Raw genomic sequence first — 16,866 nt, 5'->3', positions numbered from 1 at the left:
TGTTGGTCCCAAGATGTAATATGCATAACTACAGACCAAGGGGAACCTACAAAAAAGTTTGAGAAAGATCCCTTCAGTACTTTCTGAGGAATAGCGATAACAAACTTCAATTGTCAAAATCCAAGATGGCTGCCTTTCCGCCATGTTGTTTTCCGATTGGTCTCAAAATGCAATATGCATAACTAGGCACCGAGAGGAACCTATATATGAAATTTGAGAAAGATCCCTTCACCTCTTTCTGAGAAATAATGATAACAAACTTCAATTGTCAAAATCCAAGATGGCTGCCTGTCGGCCATGTTGTTTTCCGATAGGTCTCAAAATGCACAATGCATAACTAGATACCGAGGGGAACCTACATATGAAATTTGAGAAAGATCCCTTCAGTACTTTCTCAGAAATAGCGATAACAAACTTCAATTGTCAAAATCCAAAATGGCTGCCTGTCGGCCATGTTGTTTTCCGATAGGTCCCAAAATGCAATATGCATAACGAGGCACCGAGGTGAAGCTACATACGAAAATTTGAGAAAGATCCCTTCAGTACTTTCTGAGAAATAGCGATAACAACCTTCAATTGTCAAAATCCAAGATGGCTGCCTGTCGGCCATGTTGTTTTCTGATTGGCCTCAAAATGCAATATGCATAACTAGGCACCAAGGGGAACATACATATGCAATTTGAGAAAGATACCTTCAGCACTTTCTGAGAAATAGCGATAACAAACTTCATATGTCAAAATCCAAGATGGCTGCCTGTCGGCCATGTTGTTTTCTGATTAGTCACAAAATGCAATATGCATAACTAGATACCAAGGGGAACCTACATATGAAATTTGAGGAAGATCCCTTCAGCACTTTCTGAGAAATAGCGATAACAAACTTCAATTGTCAAAATCCAAGATGGCTGCCTGTCGGCCATGTTGTTTCCCGATTGCTCTCAAAATGCAATATGCATAACTAGGAACCAAGGGGAACCTATATATGAAACTTGAGAAAGATCCCTTCAGTACTTTCTGAGAAATAGCGATAAAAAGAATTGTTTACGGACGGAGGGACGGAGGGACGGACCACGGACCACGGACGCAGGGCGATTTGAATAGCCCACCATCTGATGATGGTGGGCTAAAAATTCAAAGGTACGACACGGTCAGGAAGTAATGAACCGATTTTAATGAAAACTCATTATGATTGATATTTGTATCCCAATTTGCATTGATGGAAATAAATATGCTTAATTTCTCATCATTTAGACACTTTTTTGGGGGAAAAACCTAAGAAAATGAAATATATTTAAAAAAAAAATGTATACAGGTATCACAATTATCTGTTAATGTCTAGTTTTCACGGGAAGAACTTTGCTAGCTTTAGGAGATTAACTTTCCCTGCAACTAAACAATATTCAAATGATTGATTTTTAATTGGCCAAATTGATCAAAAACTCCCGTGATTGATCGATTTGACTTTTTTTATAATTATACGTACTGTTATCGAACAATTAAAATATGGCTTTTCTATCAAAAAAATTAAGCACTAAAAGACACAATGTCTTGTTTCTTTAAAAAAAAAAGAGGAAAATTCCTCAAAATGTATTTCCAATAGTAATTGCATTACGGTGTCATTTCGTCCTCCTGAATACCAACTAAAGGACTATACATTTAAAACTACATTTCACCGAAATGCCATGTCTACTTAATATGTCATCTGCCCCAATCCATTATAATAGGACTGTTCGGTGGTATTCTTTTGACTTCAAACATGGAAAACAAATTGATGACTTTGTTGTGTTATAGTCTAGGGACATATCTTATTGCTCTCATCTCTGAGGCGAACTCTCAACTGAACGCTCAACTAATGAACTTTCAAGGACGAGAGAAGTAAAGATAAGACCCGAACTGAATCGCCTTGCCTCAAAGCGGCCATCCGGAAGTATTTTTGCATGTGGCGAGTAACTCGGAAATTGTGTATTGTGCCCTGAAGTAAGAAAAAAACAATCAGATAAACATACGTTTGATAATGAATCCTGAATTGTTATGGAAACGTGGCAAGAGAAAGATTTGGACCCAGCTCATCTAGCACAGCGTCTATTGGTGTTACAACACCTGCTTGATAGAGGTAATCCGAGAGAGTGGCGGTACCAATCGCCATACCGATACAATGCAAATCACCATTATTGTCTTTAATAAATACTCCTGATCCCGAGTCCCCCTTCTCGAAAAAGTTCGCACTCGGATATATTCCCGTCACACGATATTGGTTGATCATTGGTACCATACCCGCCTCGTTCGGCAATCCCAGTACAGTTGATAACGTCCTTACGTCAGCTGCACTTGGACATAACGATCCCTTAGTGACGTCGGTTTTGCTGCCAAATTTCACCACAATGACAGGTTCAGTTGTTTTTGGATTTAGATTTCTAAATCTGTTAATACCGTCGACTTTTAACATTAATCCACTGTTGTATTCAGGCAGTTCTTTAAAATCTGTAAAGACAATTACAACTGGTATAGACTTTGTAGCTGTTACATTCTTATATCAATAATTGTTCGTGTTAAACAACAATACCAACTACTAATTGTTATTGATAGTGTAACATATGGAACACATAAAAGTAATCAAGTTACTGTATGCAATATGGCAATGATAAAATTATACCTGCGTCTCTGTAGCTGCTGGGTCTTTCATTTGAAAACTGACCATTGGTAGGTTTTCTTGCTGGATCTGTTATCCTCACAACTGCAGCATCAACGCTGGTTGGGAGATTGGGGAGGAACCTGGCCCTATCTACTATTCCACAAGCAGCGCCACCAGTTCCACCATTGCCATATTGGTATACAGTTGAATCCATCGATGGCTGAACTACTTCAATTAAATTGTTTATATCTCCCGTGAAATCTATAACATGCGTTGGTGAAGGTATATCAAACAATACATGTGCACATGTAAGAAATCCATCATTACCATTGTATTTCACAAATGGACCAAGGGTACCACCAAGGTTTGGAAGTAGATGTCCCCTTGCATCCCACTGTGGAGTCAGACGTCCAATATTGCAACCCATCTTTAGTGTTTGATGAGGCGAGGTACTTGGTGATGTTTGATAACCACCATATGCGAAAAATCCTTCTCGGACATAAACGTCTATAGAGTCATCATTGTTTATACGTAGCTGCCTCGGAAATTCATCTTCGCCCATCGGGATTACGCCCTTAGTACTACAATAGAGGACAACACATGCTGTTTTCTCAACAACAGATCCGTTCGTTCGCGATTTTACATTGCTACCTGTGATGATGTTTAAATTGCTATGATTGTTCCAAAGCATTTCACGATGGATTTGAATCGCAGTTCCAACTCTCTTTGCGCCTTCGACAGATAGTTTCATGTTGATATCAGATTCAAAATATTTTGTTCTTTTGAAAACATACGGGTTTTGCAGCTTCACCAGTCCGAGTCCATTGAAGTCATATTCATCTGCCTGAATGACAGATACTGAGTACACAATGAACACTCGGGAGCGAACACCGTTTTTGTCCCGTTGATGACCGGGAATGACAGTTGGTTTCAGTTCGGAATGCTTTTGTTTGAGTCGTTCTGCGAGTTCCAACGTGTAGATTTGTTCCATTCCGTTACTCATTGGAATTTCTTGCAAACAGTTACTTATGTTGTCCTCTCCTGCAAGTTTTAACAACGACTCTGTCACCTCTGTTCTGTCAAGAAACGTTGCTAAGTATAACGCTGTTGCTTTCCGGACTGCTTGTGTTTTCGATGCATCTTGGAATTTGTTTTCATGGACAACATATCTTCTATCCCAATCGACTCCTGTCCACTTTTGCATACATTCTATCATTTTGGAGGTTCCAAACACAGCCACTATATGGAGAGGACTCTCAGAAGAATCGTCATATGTTTTAACGAACGTCTTTTCTATTGAATGAAAGGCTTCCATGTCTTGTTCTTTAACAACTCTCATGAACCAAGAAGCGTCTGAAATAGAACATAGTATTATGGTATTTGTGAATGATTAGAAAAAAAAACATAATAAAAGCTAATGAATATCAAATTATGTTTATTTCCTATTCGATCTGCGATATAAACGTTTATTTAGAAGTTAAGATACAATTACAACATTTTACAAATTGAGAATAAGCAGACGTCCAACAAATAACTTGCGATGGGAACTCAAAGCCAAGCCCATCGTGTACTAGAATTTTAGCAGAACGATCGATTTAAATTAAGTTTGAAATGACATATAGGTAGATAAGTTGGATACCGCTTTTGTTTGTAGACAGCATATGAATGTTTTTAAGCGTGTTGCCTGTATTGGGGTTAGATGACCTACTCGATGACTTAAAGGTTGTTCTTCTTTCCAAGTAGTCCGGTTGATTTTCTAGATACCCCTGGATATATATAACACACATCTGATATATATTTAATAATGTAACAAAATAATCAGTTAAAAATTTGACTAAAAATATTTAAAGACAAACAAATAATATATGCTGAATTTACACATTATGATAATCTAAATGTGGTTTGTTCAATAGGTCAATAGATGTTTCGCTGAAAGGAATTCCTTTATTCCATTGCACCAGCTACTCAGAAAAAAAAAGAAAAAAAATTCCTGCCGCGATTTCTTTTTAGGTCACCTGCGACGAAGTCTCTGCGACATCGTGCGTCGTCTGTTCCAAAACCGCTCAACAAAATTTCACAAAATTTGGCAGGAATCTTCTATGGTCAAATGTTAACCAAATTTCTGAACTATGGTTCCCCCCCCCCCCCCCCCCCCCCCCCCCCAGGGGGGCCTGAGGGGCGTGCCCAAAGCCCCTGGGGATGGTGGGCAGTGTCAAAAAGGGTCAAATTTAATGAAATATTTCAAAATAATGTTTTGATTCTCTCCTGTTTTACTTGTATTGTCCTCTCGCAGGAGGCCTTTCAATCATCACTCATTTGAATTCATTCTTTTGCTTCTTGGGTTCATATATCGATTCAGGAACACACATCGGTAACTATTTTACCAAAAGTGCTTTTTGGAATAAAATTAATTCGTTTATGTAAATCTCAGCTTCCTGATCAGATTCAAATTATAATAACAACGCTGACAGTTCAACAATACATGATTTCTTTCTTTAATCCCGCATACGTTTCCCGCTTAGCACCCGGGTATTTTGGTGTTGTTGTTTTCTTGCATGAGACTTGAAATCAAATTAGCATAACTAAGGATGAAAGGGAACGTAGTTGAGGAGTTTGAGAAAAAATCTAATCAAATGACAAGATTTGTTTATTGGTGGACGACAGACCACGGTCGTAAGGAGATTTGAACAGCCCACTACATGGTGATGTTTGATATTGCATTCCCCCTGATGCTAAATTGACTTTTTTAAAGATCACGTTAAATGTACATAACATTTCAGTTAAATATGTATTTATGTTCTCTTTCAATTGAAAAGCAGATGTAGAGGTTGCACTTTTTGAAAATTTCAGACGCTGTTCATGTTGGTCTATTTACTAGTCATGTAACCTTATTTGATGTGCAAGTGACCTAAAAGGATCGTCGCAACACAATTGTGTTTCTTCACCTGTTCTAGTGTTAGTCATCGTATGTATTTCTGTATTAAGAGTTTGTCATTGTCTTTTATTATTTTTATTATTGTTATAGGTTGTCGGGAGAATGGAACAAATACTTATGTGTACTGGAATATATTCAAGACTTAATGGTCGTGAGTGAACAAGAAATCCCCGGAGTCACGTGACATAAAGATTACAAACAAATATACTTTATTAGAGGTAATATGTAGGGCTAACTGTCAATGTTTACACATCTAATGCATGTGCGATATTTATCAAAACTGGGCGTTTTTACAGTACACTGCTACCCTACTACCAGCTATATGAGCATTGCGAAGATTACAGAGATTAAAAACCGGTATGGAATTAAATTCATAGAGCTTTTTGTTGGGAGTAAAAGCAGTTTTAGCATTTTCTACCAACATGTTTATATATATGCTTTTGCATATTTTAGTCCATGCGGCGCTGTCAATAGCCACTTGCCAAATCAAGGGTCAAACACCATTAGGCATCTAAAAGTGTGCCAAATGCTTCGTCGATTTTGTTAAGGGATATACATCTTTCTGTGGTATAGTGTTTAGTTTTCTGTAACGAATACATAATGGAACTGAGCCATATTGTATTGTACACAACACAGTAGGAGCTGAACAGGGACTTGATCTAGGCTCAATGACGCCCATCTACAGCATATTGTGAAGTTCCCTCTCTATCATAATTTTTTGTGGGAGACATCCTTCTGGGAGCCATCTTTATTAGGATTGATCCCTGTGTTTTAAGTGTGATCTACTAATTCTATTCTACCTAATGCTCAATCAGCACCTTAAAGTGTGTATATGGTAATCATGTAACAAATTCCTAACGTCATTTTTCTGATTGAAAGTGAATAGAGCAGAAGTCCTATCTAGTACATCTTGTATATGTGAGAGTAGATAACTAAGGGTTGACTGAACATTCTCATCTATTATCTCGTATACCTGCTCTATAGGATATACACTACCAACGAAAGTGTTGCTTTGTACTTTACAGTTTTCTCCAATCCTTTTGCAAAAGATCCGGCCTATCACAAGGAGACTTGACACAAACATACCGCAGCCTCCCAAAACACACATACGCACTCACCACACGCATGCATGTCACACGCACGGGAGGCCGTCCTTAAATGACCTTAGCTGTTAATAGGACGTTAAACAAAACAAGAGGCCCAGGGGCCTTAACGGTTATCTGACTCTAAATTAAAACCCTTATATTATTGTAGTATGTATTCTCTGTAGCAAGTATATAGTGGCACTGTTGGCCATGGTGGCCATATTGAAAATCTGACCGACCCAATAAATAACAACACTTGGACTGGACCATCTAAGGATAATTTCTGGTAAGTTAGAGCTGAATCCCACTGGTGGAATTTGAGAAGAAGTTTGAAATAGGCATTGTTCAGGAAAATCATGATTGCACAATCATGTTACAAAATTGCCGCCTTGCTGCCAAGTCAATGATTTTACTAGGCCAAAAAATAACAACACTTTGTTGGCCCTCCTTCCTTAACATCCTCAACCAATTTCCAGCTCAATGGCACCAGTGGAACTGGTGAAAAAGTTTAAAATGTGTTTTTCAAGATGGCGGCCATGGTGGCCATCTTTGGATTTCTGGCCAACCCGATAAATAACAACACTTGGTAAGGACCATCTGAGGATCATTTCTGGTAAGTTAGAGCTGAATCCCACTGGTGGAATTTGAGAAGTTTGAAATAGGTGTTGTTCAGGAAAACCATGATTACGCAATCATGTTTCAAAATGGCCGCCATTGCTGCCATTTCAAAGTTTTTACGAGGCCGAAAAAATAACAACACTATGTTGGCTCGCCTTCCTTGACATCCTCACCCATTTCCAGCTCAATGGCACCAATGGAACTGGAGAAGAAGTTTAAAATGTGTTTATCAAGATGGCGGATATGGCGGCCATCTTTGATTTAAGACCAATCCAAAAAATAACAACACTTGGTCGGTTTATCAAGATGGCGGCTATGGCGGCCATCTTGGATTTTGAATCGGCCCGAAAAATAACAACACTTGGTGAGAATCATCTCAGGATCTGTCTGGCAAGTTTCAGCTTAATAGCACTGGTGGAACTTGAGAAGAAGTTTAAAATGTGTTTTCAAAATGGCAGCCATGGCGGCCATCTTGGATTTCTGACCGACCCGAAAAATAACAACACTTGGTCAGGCCCATCTCAGGATCATTTCTGGCAAGTTTCAGCATAATCCCACTGGTGGAACTTGAGAAGAAGATTGAAATGTGAAAAGTTTACGGACGGCGGACGGCGCACGGCGGACGACGACGGACGAAGCACGATGGCTATAGGTCATTCTGACCCTTCGGGTCAGATGACCTAATAAACCAAACCAAACCAAACCAATCCTTTTTGAGCGGCTATCACTATTTTTGGCATGATTAAACCATGATTAGTCACTAGTTTAGTCGCCCCTATTACACAGATATCGCTGTCAATTCCCCATAAATATACTCCTGATAGTAACATTCCGAGTTATTCGGTAAAGACACCCCGAACCGCTGATATGGGCACATTTATTTCAGAGTTTTGTCACCAAAATTCATTTCTCAACCCGGAACTAGAGAGAAAACCAATGCTCAAAATATCTGTGAGTCCCTTAAGCGTTACCACGATAGCTTCTTGTGTGAGACTACGGTTGCCTTACATTAATACAAAATCTGCTTTCCCAAAAGCTATCAAATTACTTCCAGAGACTGTAGTAAGCGTAGCACGACAGTTTTTTAACTCAAGTTTTTATCTTTGGTCCAGTTAGTTGTAAAAATCAACACCTACCAAAGTGACTGACGACCCTGATTCCACTACGAACCACCAGCACCGACACAAACAAACACGAGCAGGAGCTGATAATCAAGCCCCGAGACCATCTTTGTCTAGTTTCACTGAGTCAACTTCTGCACATTGTTGACCTCTGTCCGTTTTGTACATTTATACGGCAGATGTCCTTTCCACAAAAATATAACAATGCCTTTGGTATTAACGGCATTAATGGTATTAACATGGCTGCCGAGTAGTGAACACCTGTGTTGTGCTGCTCCTGCTTTTTTGTCATTGAAAGTGCCATTTCTAGACATATGTTACCTGAAATGTTTGGCAGGCACTGACATTAGATTTCTACCTAGTGATGAGTGGAATTATTTGGTGATATCGAAAAACCAAAACATATATTTTGAGGAAAGTTTCCTAAAACATTTGAAAGTGAACAGTGTTCACCGACTTTTTACCTGTGGATATAGTACATGTACCTGGATTTACCTGTGATAAGCAGTGTGAATACAGCAGTATGGCTACCAGGGCTTCAACAGGGAATGTTTGGAGAACGGAGGAAGGGTTAAAAGAGGAACTGAGTAACATCAAGAGTACTCTTAAAAATGTTGTAAAGAAAGAGGACTTGAAAGTACTATCCAGTAACATTGTAAAGAAATCAGACTTCAAAGAGCTTGTTACAGATATTGTGAAAAGTTTTCTTGAGGAAATGAAGGATGATTTAAGAAAGACTGTCGAATTACAAATACAGAAAAAAAAAACAGAAAAGTTGAGGGATGATTTGGACAAGACCAACAATCATAACTATAGACTACAAGAAAATATCAGAGAGAAAGACAATGAAATCAAACAACTTCGAAAGAACCAAGAACAGAATTTGGATACTATCAATGAGCTCGGACATGTTAAGACATTAGCGATGGAAGGAGTTAGGAAGGGTAATTACAAGGAACAGTACAGCCGGAGGAACAACATCAAAATCATGGAAATGAAAGAACTGAACTCTCCAGAAGAAGAAAATAAAAGGAATTTGGCTGAAGACTTTTGTAACTTGGTGAACCAGAAACTCAAAACACAGTTAATTACCCCTGGGGACATTGCGGCTATTCACAGAGTACCAGGGAGAGACCCACACAAACCAAAGCCGATTGTCGCCAAGTTTTGGAAGAAGGAAGTGAGAAACTCGGTTATGAGGAAGAAGAAACCCCTTACTGACACCGTCAGAGTAGTGGACGATGTGACCAGAGACAATGTACTCCTTATCAAAAGCTTGAAGAACTCTAAAACGGAAAATGCTTGGTACTTTAATGGAAAAGTGTTTGCAGAGATTGGTGGACAAAGAAAGCAGGTTGATCTGTTTGAAGATGTGTCCGAAATTTTCCGAAAATGAATTGTTATTAGTGCTCTGGATTTATTATTCATTATCTATGGAAAATAGAAGGTAAGATTTTTTTTTTTTCTTATCAATTTCCCCAATGTTTGATGTGAATGCAATAACTAGCACAGCTACATTAGTCTCTTAAGTCTGTAACAGTCTGTTAAATACTTTAATTGGTAGTATATATACTATAGATGCTGGACGCATTGAAGGATCTTTAGAATTATCGATTATATATCAAAATGCTCTTAAAAAGTTAATTTACATCATATTCTGTATTACTTACCTTTGTTATTTTACAAAGCTGTACATGTACATGTAGAAAATACTTTTTTTGGGTAAACAATCCGTAATGTTTTTATACCACTTCCAACAACGGTACCGGATGTTACGATAAGCTAGGTGTGATTCATACTCAATTTTGATGAAAGGATAATACAGATAGCTTTTGTTTGGCTAAAGATAATAAAACGAAGGCAATAACATTGTCTAGATCTAAACTACCTGTATATATAGATCTATATATATTTATATATGTAGTCTGCTACGGATGCTTCTTTTATATTGTATATAGTAATTGGGGTTACTTTCAAAACGAATAAGTTTGTGTTGTTGTTATAGGTCTAGATCGATATGTACACTATGTACTAGATTCTACTTTATTTTCTTCTTTTTTTTCTTAAAAATATATATATACATATTTTTTTTATTTTTTTTTTCACAATCCGGAACTAATGTTCATATAGGCTTCTGGATTTTTAATCTACTTCCTGTTTCCGGTATCACTATAAGACTGTAAGCAGGGTAGGCCTGTTACCTGAATATCGATTTTAACTATGTTTGCTGTTGTGAAACATGAAAATATAGGATGTGGCTGGATTGTGAGTGGTTTGGATGGTTCTCTCTGGCACGACTACACTGATAGTATTAACTTCGAGTATGGGTAATATCAAAATTCTCTCCATGAATGTAAGGGGACTGTACTCTGACAAGCACAAGAGACGGGATGTGTTTCAGTGGTTTAAACAGAAACAGGCAGATATTGTTTGTCTTCAAGAAACACATTGTACCAGTAACGTAGAAAAATATTGGGAAAGAGAATGGGGATATCGTTGTGTATTTAATAATTGAAATTCATGGTCTGCAGGAGTTACCATTTTATTTAAAAACACTTTTGAGTACACTATTCACGGAAGTAGATTAGATACAGCCGGCCGGTTCATTATTCTAGATATGACCATTAACAACAGTAGACTAATACTGACTTGCATATATGGGCCAAATCTTGATACACCTGAATTCTTTGAATTCTTTAGGGGGTTGGGAAGGTTTACCTATGATTATATGTGGAGACTGGAATACAGTTCAAGATAAGAATATTGACACTTATAATATAATCAGAAATAATAATCCGAAGTGTCAAGAAGTTATAAAACATATTATTGACAATTTTGATCTTGTAGACCCATGGCGAAATTTCAACCCAGAGCAAAAAACTTTTACTTGGCGACAAAAAACACCTTTCAAGCAAAGCAGGTTAGATTATTTCTTGATAACAAATGACTTATTCACTAAGACTAAAGCTGCACTTATTCTTCCAGGATATAGAACAGACCATTCTTGTATTTCCTTAGAAATAAACTTGGACAATACACAGAGAGGAAGGGGCTATTGGAAACATAACACTAAATTGTTGGGTGATATAGAGTATGTAAGGTTAGTTAAAAATTGTATTAGTGAAACTTTAGGAGAATACATTACTAGTGGTGACTTGCAGGATCTGGAGAATGCAATTTTTCGTGTAAATTATCAACTACTTTTTGAAATTTTGAAAATGAAAATACGTACTCTGACTATTTCTTACTCTGGAAATAAAGCACGAAATATAATTAAACAGGAGAAAATTTTAGAAACAGATATTGCAAAGTTAGAATTATTAGTTAATGAAAACCTTTCTAGACAAAATTTAGCTGAAATAGAAAATAAGAAAATACTTCTAGAAAACATACGAAAAGAAAAAATGTTTAGATCCAAAGCCACTTGGTATGAGGATGGTGAAATAAACTCAAATTATTTCTGTAACTTAGAAAAAAGAAACTATGTAAATAAAACAATTTGTGAATTAGTAACAGATTCAGGTAATGTGTTTGAGGATATGGATGAAATTTTAAAGGAAGAAGCAAATTTTTTTAACAAATTGTATAAGTCTAGTGATAGGGAGCTGCAGGACACCGAGAGCTCAGAGTTTTTTAATCATATGGTAAAGCTAAGTGCAGAACAAAAAGCGAGTTGTGAGGGTTTTTTGAAAGTAGGTGAACTATTCTAAGCTTTAAAAAATATGAAAAATGGGAAAAGTCCAGGGTCTGATGGTTTTGGGGCAGAATTCTATCAATTATTTTGGAAAGATTATAAGACTCTTTCATATGTGTGGAAAAAGAAATTCGGCAAGCCTCGGGTTTCACCACATTTTGTGACCCCTCGGGTGGAATATCCCTATCCTACATACACACATAATGAAAGAGTCTTTTTCTCTCATATCATTACAAAATTTCTGGCGAAAGTGTCCCTCAGCCATCCATTTTCTTCAATTTTTTAATTTCTTTATTTGACGTTTTTACTAAATATACTTGTGATATTCTGAAAGATCATACCCTATTTTGACAAACTATGTTTGAACACAAATTTCATTCATTTTGTGGTTAAGTGATGAACGAATGAACAATTCGCCGATAAAAATTACCGTAACTTGACCGACTTTTAAGTGGCCGTGATCAAATTGTCAACATCCGAGTAAAAGAAGTTCTATCAACAATACTGAAAGCCAACGCAGAAATGAGTTTTCCAACTTCACATATAATTTGATTTGCACCTCGACATATTTAATCATTTCACAGAACACACTGTACTTTTAAATGTCAAGTCAATTTTTTTTTATAAAATACTACGTCACTGCATGACGTCACGACTGTCATTGGAATTCCATTCATAGTTCAAGGATATTGAGAGTGATGTCGATCTCGATCGCCATGACGCGGCGATGTTTCGTGGCTGGTAATTTTAAATTCACTGTGATTTTGGCAACTTCGTGTGTGAACCAGCGAACAGTGACTCTATACGAGTATTCGATCTTTTCTGTGACATAGGATTATATGTGTTTAACCGGTTGTCTTGATGGAATGACGAAGGTAGGTCAGTCGATAGGCTAACGATGATCATATTGAAAGGCTATGATGGCAGTTAGTTTTCATGGTTATTCTACACAAATATAGACTCTGAGTTACAATTAAAATAAATATTTTTATATGAACATCGAGGGGTGTCATTTTTACCGAATGTTCGTTCATTTAAGAGCCAATTCCCAACTTCCAAATACACAGGTTAGTGAGTAGGTCTAACAGTTACTGACAGTACAGTAGAGTAAACAAATTACAGGGCCCCCTGCTGACGCAAACGGAACCGTTTCATAGGTTGTGACGTTTGACATTTTATTTTTTATTTTTTTTTATGTATGGCTTTTATTTTACCTCCTGTCATTGCCAGGTGATTTTGTGTGTTTACATGTTTTTAATGACAAATGACAAATCTGTCGGGTAGGCAAGTCTGTATTGTACTGTAACTGCCTACAACAGGCCTGTAGGCGTAGTCTGTTTGTTACAGTAACGGAGTTATATGTTCGCTCAGATGAAATGTCTAATCGTTTAACCGTGTAGCCCTATTGATTTACTGCTGATATGATATATATTTATCTAAGAATGTATGTATTTTTATAGTTAAGTCCAACGTTTCAAAACCGACACCGACGATAAGGACTGTCGGATGTGAACACAAGCAGACGACGTTGTGAGAGTTGTCCCCCTTGAACGCAGATTAATCCGCGCGCGTGAAATGCTATGTAAGATATATTTATCTTACATAGCTATCTTACATGGGCAAACTCTATCCAACATGGCGAGGTATGTGATAATTAGGAACTCTTCTTTGTAGATCAGTTAATTATGCATATGAATATGGTAAACTTTCAGATTTTCAATGTCAAGGTATTATTACATGTTTGCCAAAAAATATCCCTATTAAATGTAGATTACAAAATAGCAGCAGCAGCCATTGCTAATAGAATAAAGCCATTATTACATCACATAATTAGTAATACACAAACAGGGTTTATCAAGGGTAGGTTTATAGGGGAAAACACACGACAACTTTATGATATTATGCAACTTTTAGAAGAACAAAACATACCAGGATTATTATACATGATTGATTTTGAGAAAGCTTTCGACTCCATAGAGTGGAATTTCATAGATAAATCGTTGGAAAGTTTTAATTTTTGAGAATCAATAAGAAGATGGTTTCAAACTTTATATAAAAATTCAAAAAGTTGTATTATTAATAATGGACATATGTCAGATTTTTTCAGTCTTCACCGTGGTTGTCGTCAAGGCGACCCAGTATCTCCCTACATTTTTATCATAGGTGTGGAAATTCTATCATTAGCTCTAAAAGCCAATCCAGATGTAAAACCACTTAAAATCTTAGGAAAAACCTTCCTTTTAAGTCAATATGCAGATGATGCCTATATGCTGTTAGATGGATCTAGTCAATCTTTATATGCCACAGTTGAAACATTAAAACTTTTCTCTACCACATCAGGTCTGAAAATAAATACTACGAAGTCTAATGTATACTGGCTAGGCAGCAAAAAGTTTTCAGGAGAAAGAATTTGTGAGGATTTAAACTTATCATGGTCTACACAGAACTTTAAATTACTAGGAATCGTCTTCTCTTTGAACTTGGAAGATATGGAAAGACTCAATTATAATAATAGATTAAAAGACACAGAACGAAAACTTCGATTTTGGGCTAAAAGAGATCTCTCATTAATTGGTAGAATAACAGTGATTAAATCTATCATTATTCCTACATATATTCATTTATTCAGTTCTATTCCAAACCCTTCACCAAATATTATTAAAAAGCTCAACAGCATACTATATCAATTCATTTGGAATTACAAAGTTGAAAAAATTAAAAGAGACACGTTGATTGGTCTATTAGAGGATGGAGGGCTTAAAATGATTCATATAACTTCTTTTATCAAATATTTGAAATTAAAATGGTTGAAAAGACTACTTGACACTGGAGAGGCACCCTGGAAATCACTAGTATCTTACATTTTGCCTATAGATCCAAATATCACAGTTCAATTGAATTCAGATATACTAAAAAAAGTAGGAAAACAGATAAAAAATAAGTTTTGGAAAGAAGTTATTTTTGCACTAGTAGATGTTCAAAATAAACCACAAACCTTAGAGGAATATATAAATGAAGATTTGATCAACTTTCTTCCTTTCAATGAAATTAATCAAAGTATTAGATGGAAACAATTTGGGCTTAATAAGGTTATAGATCTTTTTCAAAATGGGATAGTAAAAAAATGGCCAGAGGTACATCATATCCAGGGATTAGGATTTTTACAGTTTTATGCACTAGTTAATAAAATCAATGGAGAATGGAAAGCGGAATATAGAATAAGAATTGCACAGGGGGAAAATATAGAGGTTTGTGAAACTAATAGTATAATTCATCAAATAAAATTCACTGATAACTTGAAATTCCTATATGAAAAACTTGTGAAGTCAGTTTTTAAAAAACCTATTAAAAGTCAAGAAAAGTGGAAAATGAAATTAGATTTAAGGGATAATTTTGACTTTGACACATATTCATCTGTATTTAATTACACACGAGAAACTAAACTACAAGCTTTTCAATTTAAGATTCATCATAGAATATTAGCAACAAAATCCTTTCTTTTTAAAATAAACATTGAAAATGATTATTTGTGCTATTTTTGTAGAAGAGAAGAAGAATCACTGGAACACATCCTATATAGATGTTACTTCTCAAATGAATTATTGCAAGAATTTATTGTATGGTATTGTGAGAATGATGATGTTGAAAATAACTTAACCTTAAGTATAACTGATGTTATATTTGGAAATATAAGATTTAAGCAAAGGTTGAATCACTTTTTGTTATTACTAAGATACCATATTTATGCAAGTAAGTGGGAAAACACCCATCCATCATTTCAGATATGCAAATTTTATTTTATTCAAGTCATCAAATTAGAGAAATATATTGCAGCAAAACAAAACAGAAATCAGGCATTTCAGGAAAAGTGGAGATCATTTGTTGAAATATTAAATAATTAAATTGTAAATCATGTAAGAGTACTCTCCCTTTACGATTTTAAACACTTTGTACCTGTTTATTCTCAAATAAAAAAAAATCATATTTGCCATTAGTTTAGTGGCATTAATACTTCTGTGTGGGCATACTTTCAAGTAAATCATACTAGAGGGTGGCACCTGAAGGATGTCACAGATGGAATGAAGTGTAGTAAGGGGCGATAACTCTGTGTGAGCACGTTTTGTCAAAATCGCTCAATATCTAATTTTCGACCAAAACAAAGAATGTGTTGTTCGTTAAGGCAACAAAACTCATGAAATTGAATTTGCAGTCCCCTAATACCCTCATATATCAAATCGAATTGAAACTGAACATTATCTACATTTCGACTAATCAGAGGCCGGGAATTGGCGGCCATTTTGTTTAAATGTGAAAGTGAGGCTACGAGAGGTACTGTGTCCAATTATGTACCTACATATTAAATTTCATCAAAATCGGACGATATCTAAATCCGGACCAATCAGAGGCAAAGAATTGGCGGCCATTTTGTTTAAATGTGAAATTGAGGCTACAAGAGGGACTTGTGTCCAAGGTGTTCCTACATATCAAATTTCATCAAAATCGAACAATAACTAAATTTGGACCAATCGAAGGCCAAGGATTGGCGGCCATTTTGTTTAAATGTGAAAGTGAGGCTACGAGAGGGACCGATGTCCAATGATGTACCTACATACCAAACGTCCTCAAAATCGAACAATAACTCAATTTCCACCAGTAATTAGAACCCTCTGAGTACCAGAGGTCCCGGGTTGAATCCCTAGCTGAGGCAGTGATATAAATTTAATTAATCATGCGCTCTGTTACATTGGCCCATGTAGGGACATGGGGAAAATAATCAGGGT

At 36.3% G+C, this 16,866-nt stretch overlaps 1 protein-coding gene across 1 annotated transcript in view; it reads right to left on the bottom strand.

Annotated features, from left to right (window-relative positions):
* Positions 1 to 1,300: 1,300 nt before the first annotated feature.
* LOC117341496 overlaps positions 1,301 to 16,866 on the bottom strand; it is a 91,705-nt gene continuing 76,139 nt past the window's right edge. The window contains exons 2-4 of the mRNA XM_033903369.1: positions 4,272 to 4,398; positions 2,654 to 3,985; positions 1,301 to 2,481 (exon numbers count right to left, since the gene is read on the bottom strand). Of these exons, the coding sequence (XP_033759260.1) occupies positions 2,030 to 2,481; positions 2,654 to 3,985; positions 4,272 to 4,293 (1,806 nt within the window). The 5' untranslated portion in view covers positions 4,294 to 4,398 and the 3' untranslated portion in view covers positions 1,301 to 2,029. The remainder of the gene's footprint in view (positions 2,482 to 2,653; positions 3,986 to 4,271; positions 4,399 to 16,866) is intronic.

This window comes from Pecten maximus, chromosome 13 (assembly GCF_902652985.1).
Source record: "Pecten maximus chromosome 13, xPecMax1.1, whole genome shotgun sequence".
NCBI lineage: Eukaryota > Metazoa > Mollusca > Bivalvia > Pectinida > Pectinidae > Pecten > Pecten maximus.
Note: the sequence above shows the minus strand (reverse complement) of the source record. Positions and strands in the feature narration are given on the sequence as shown.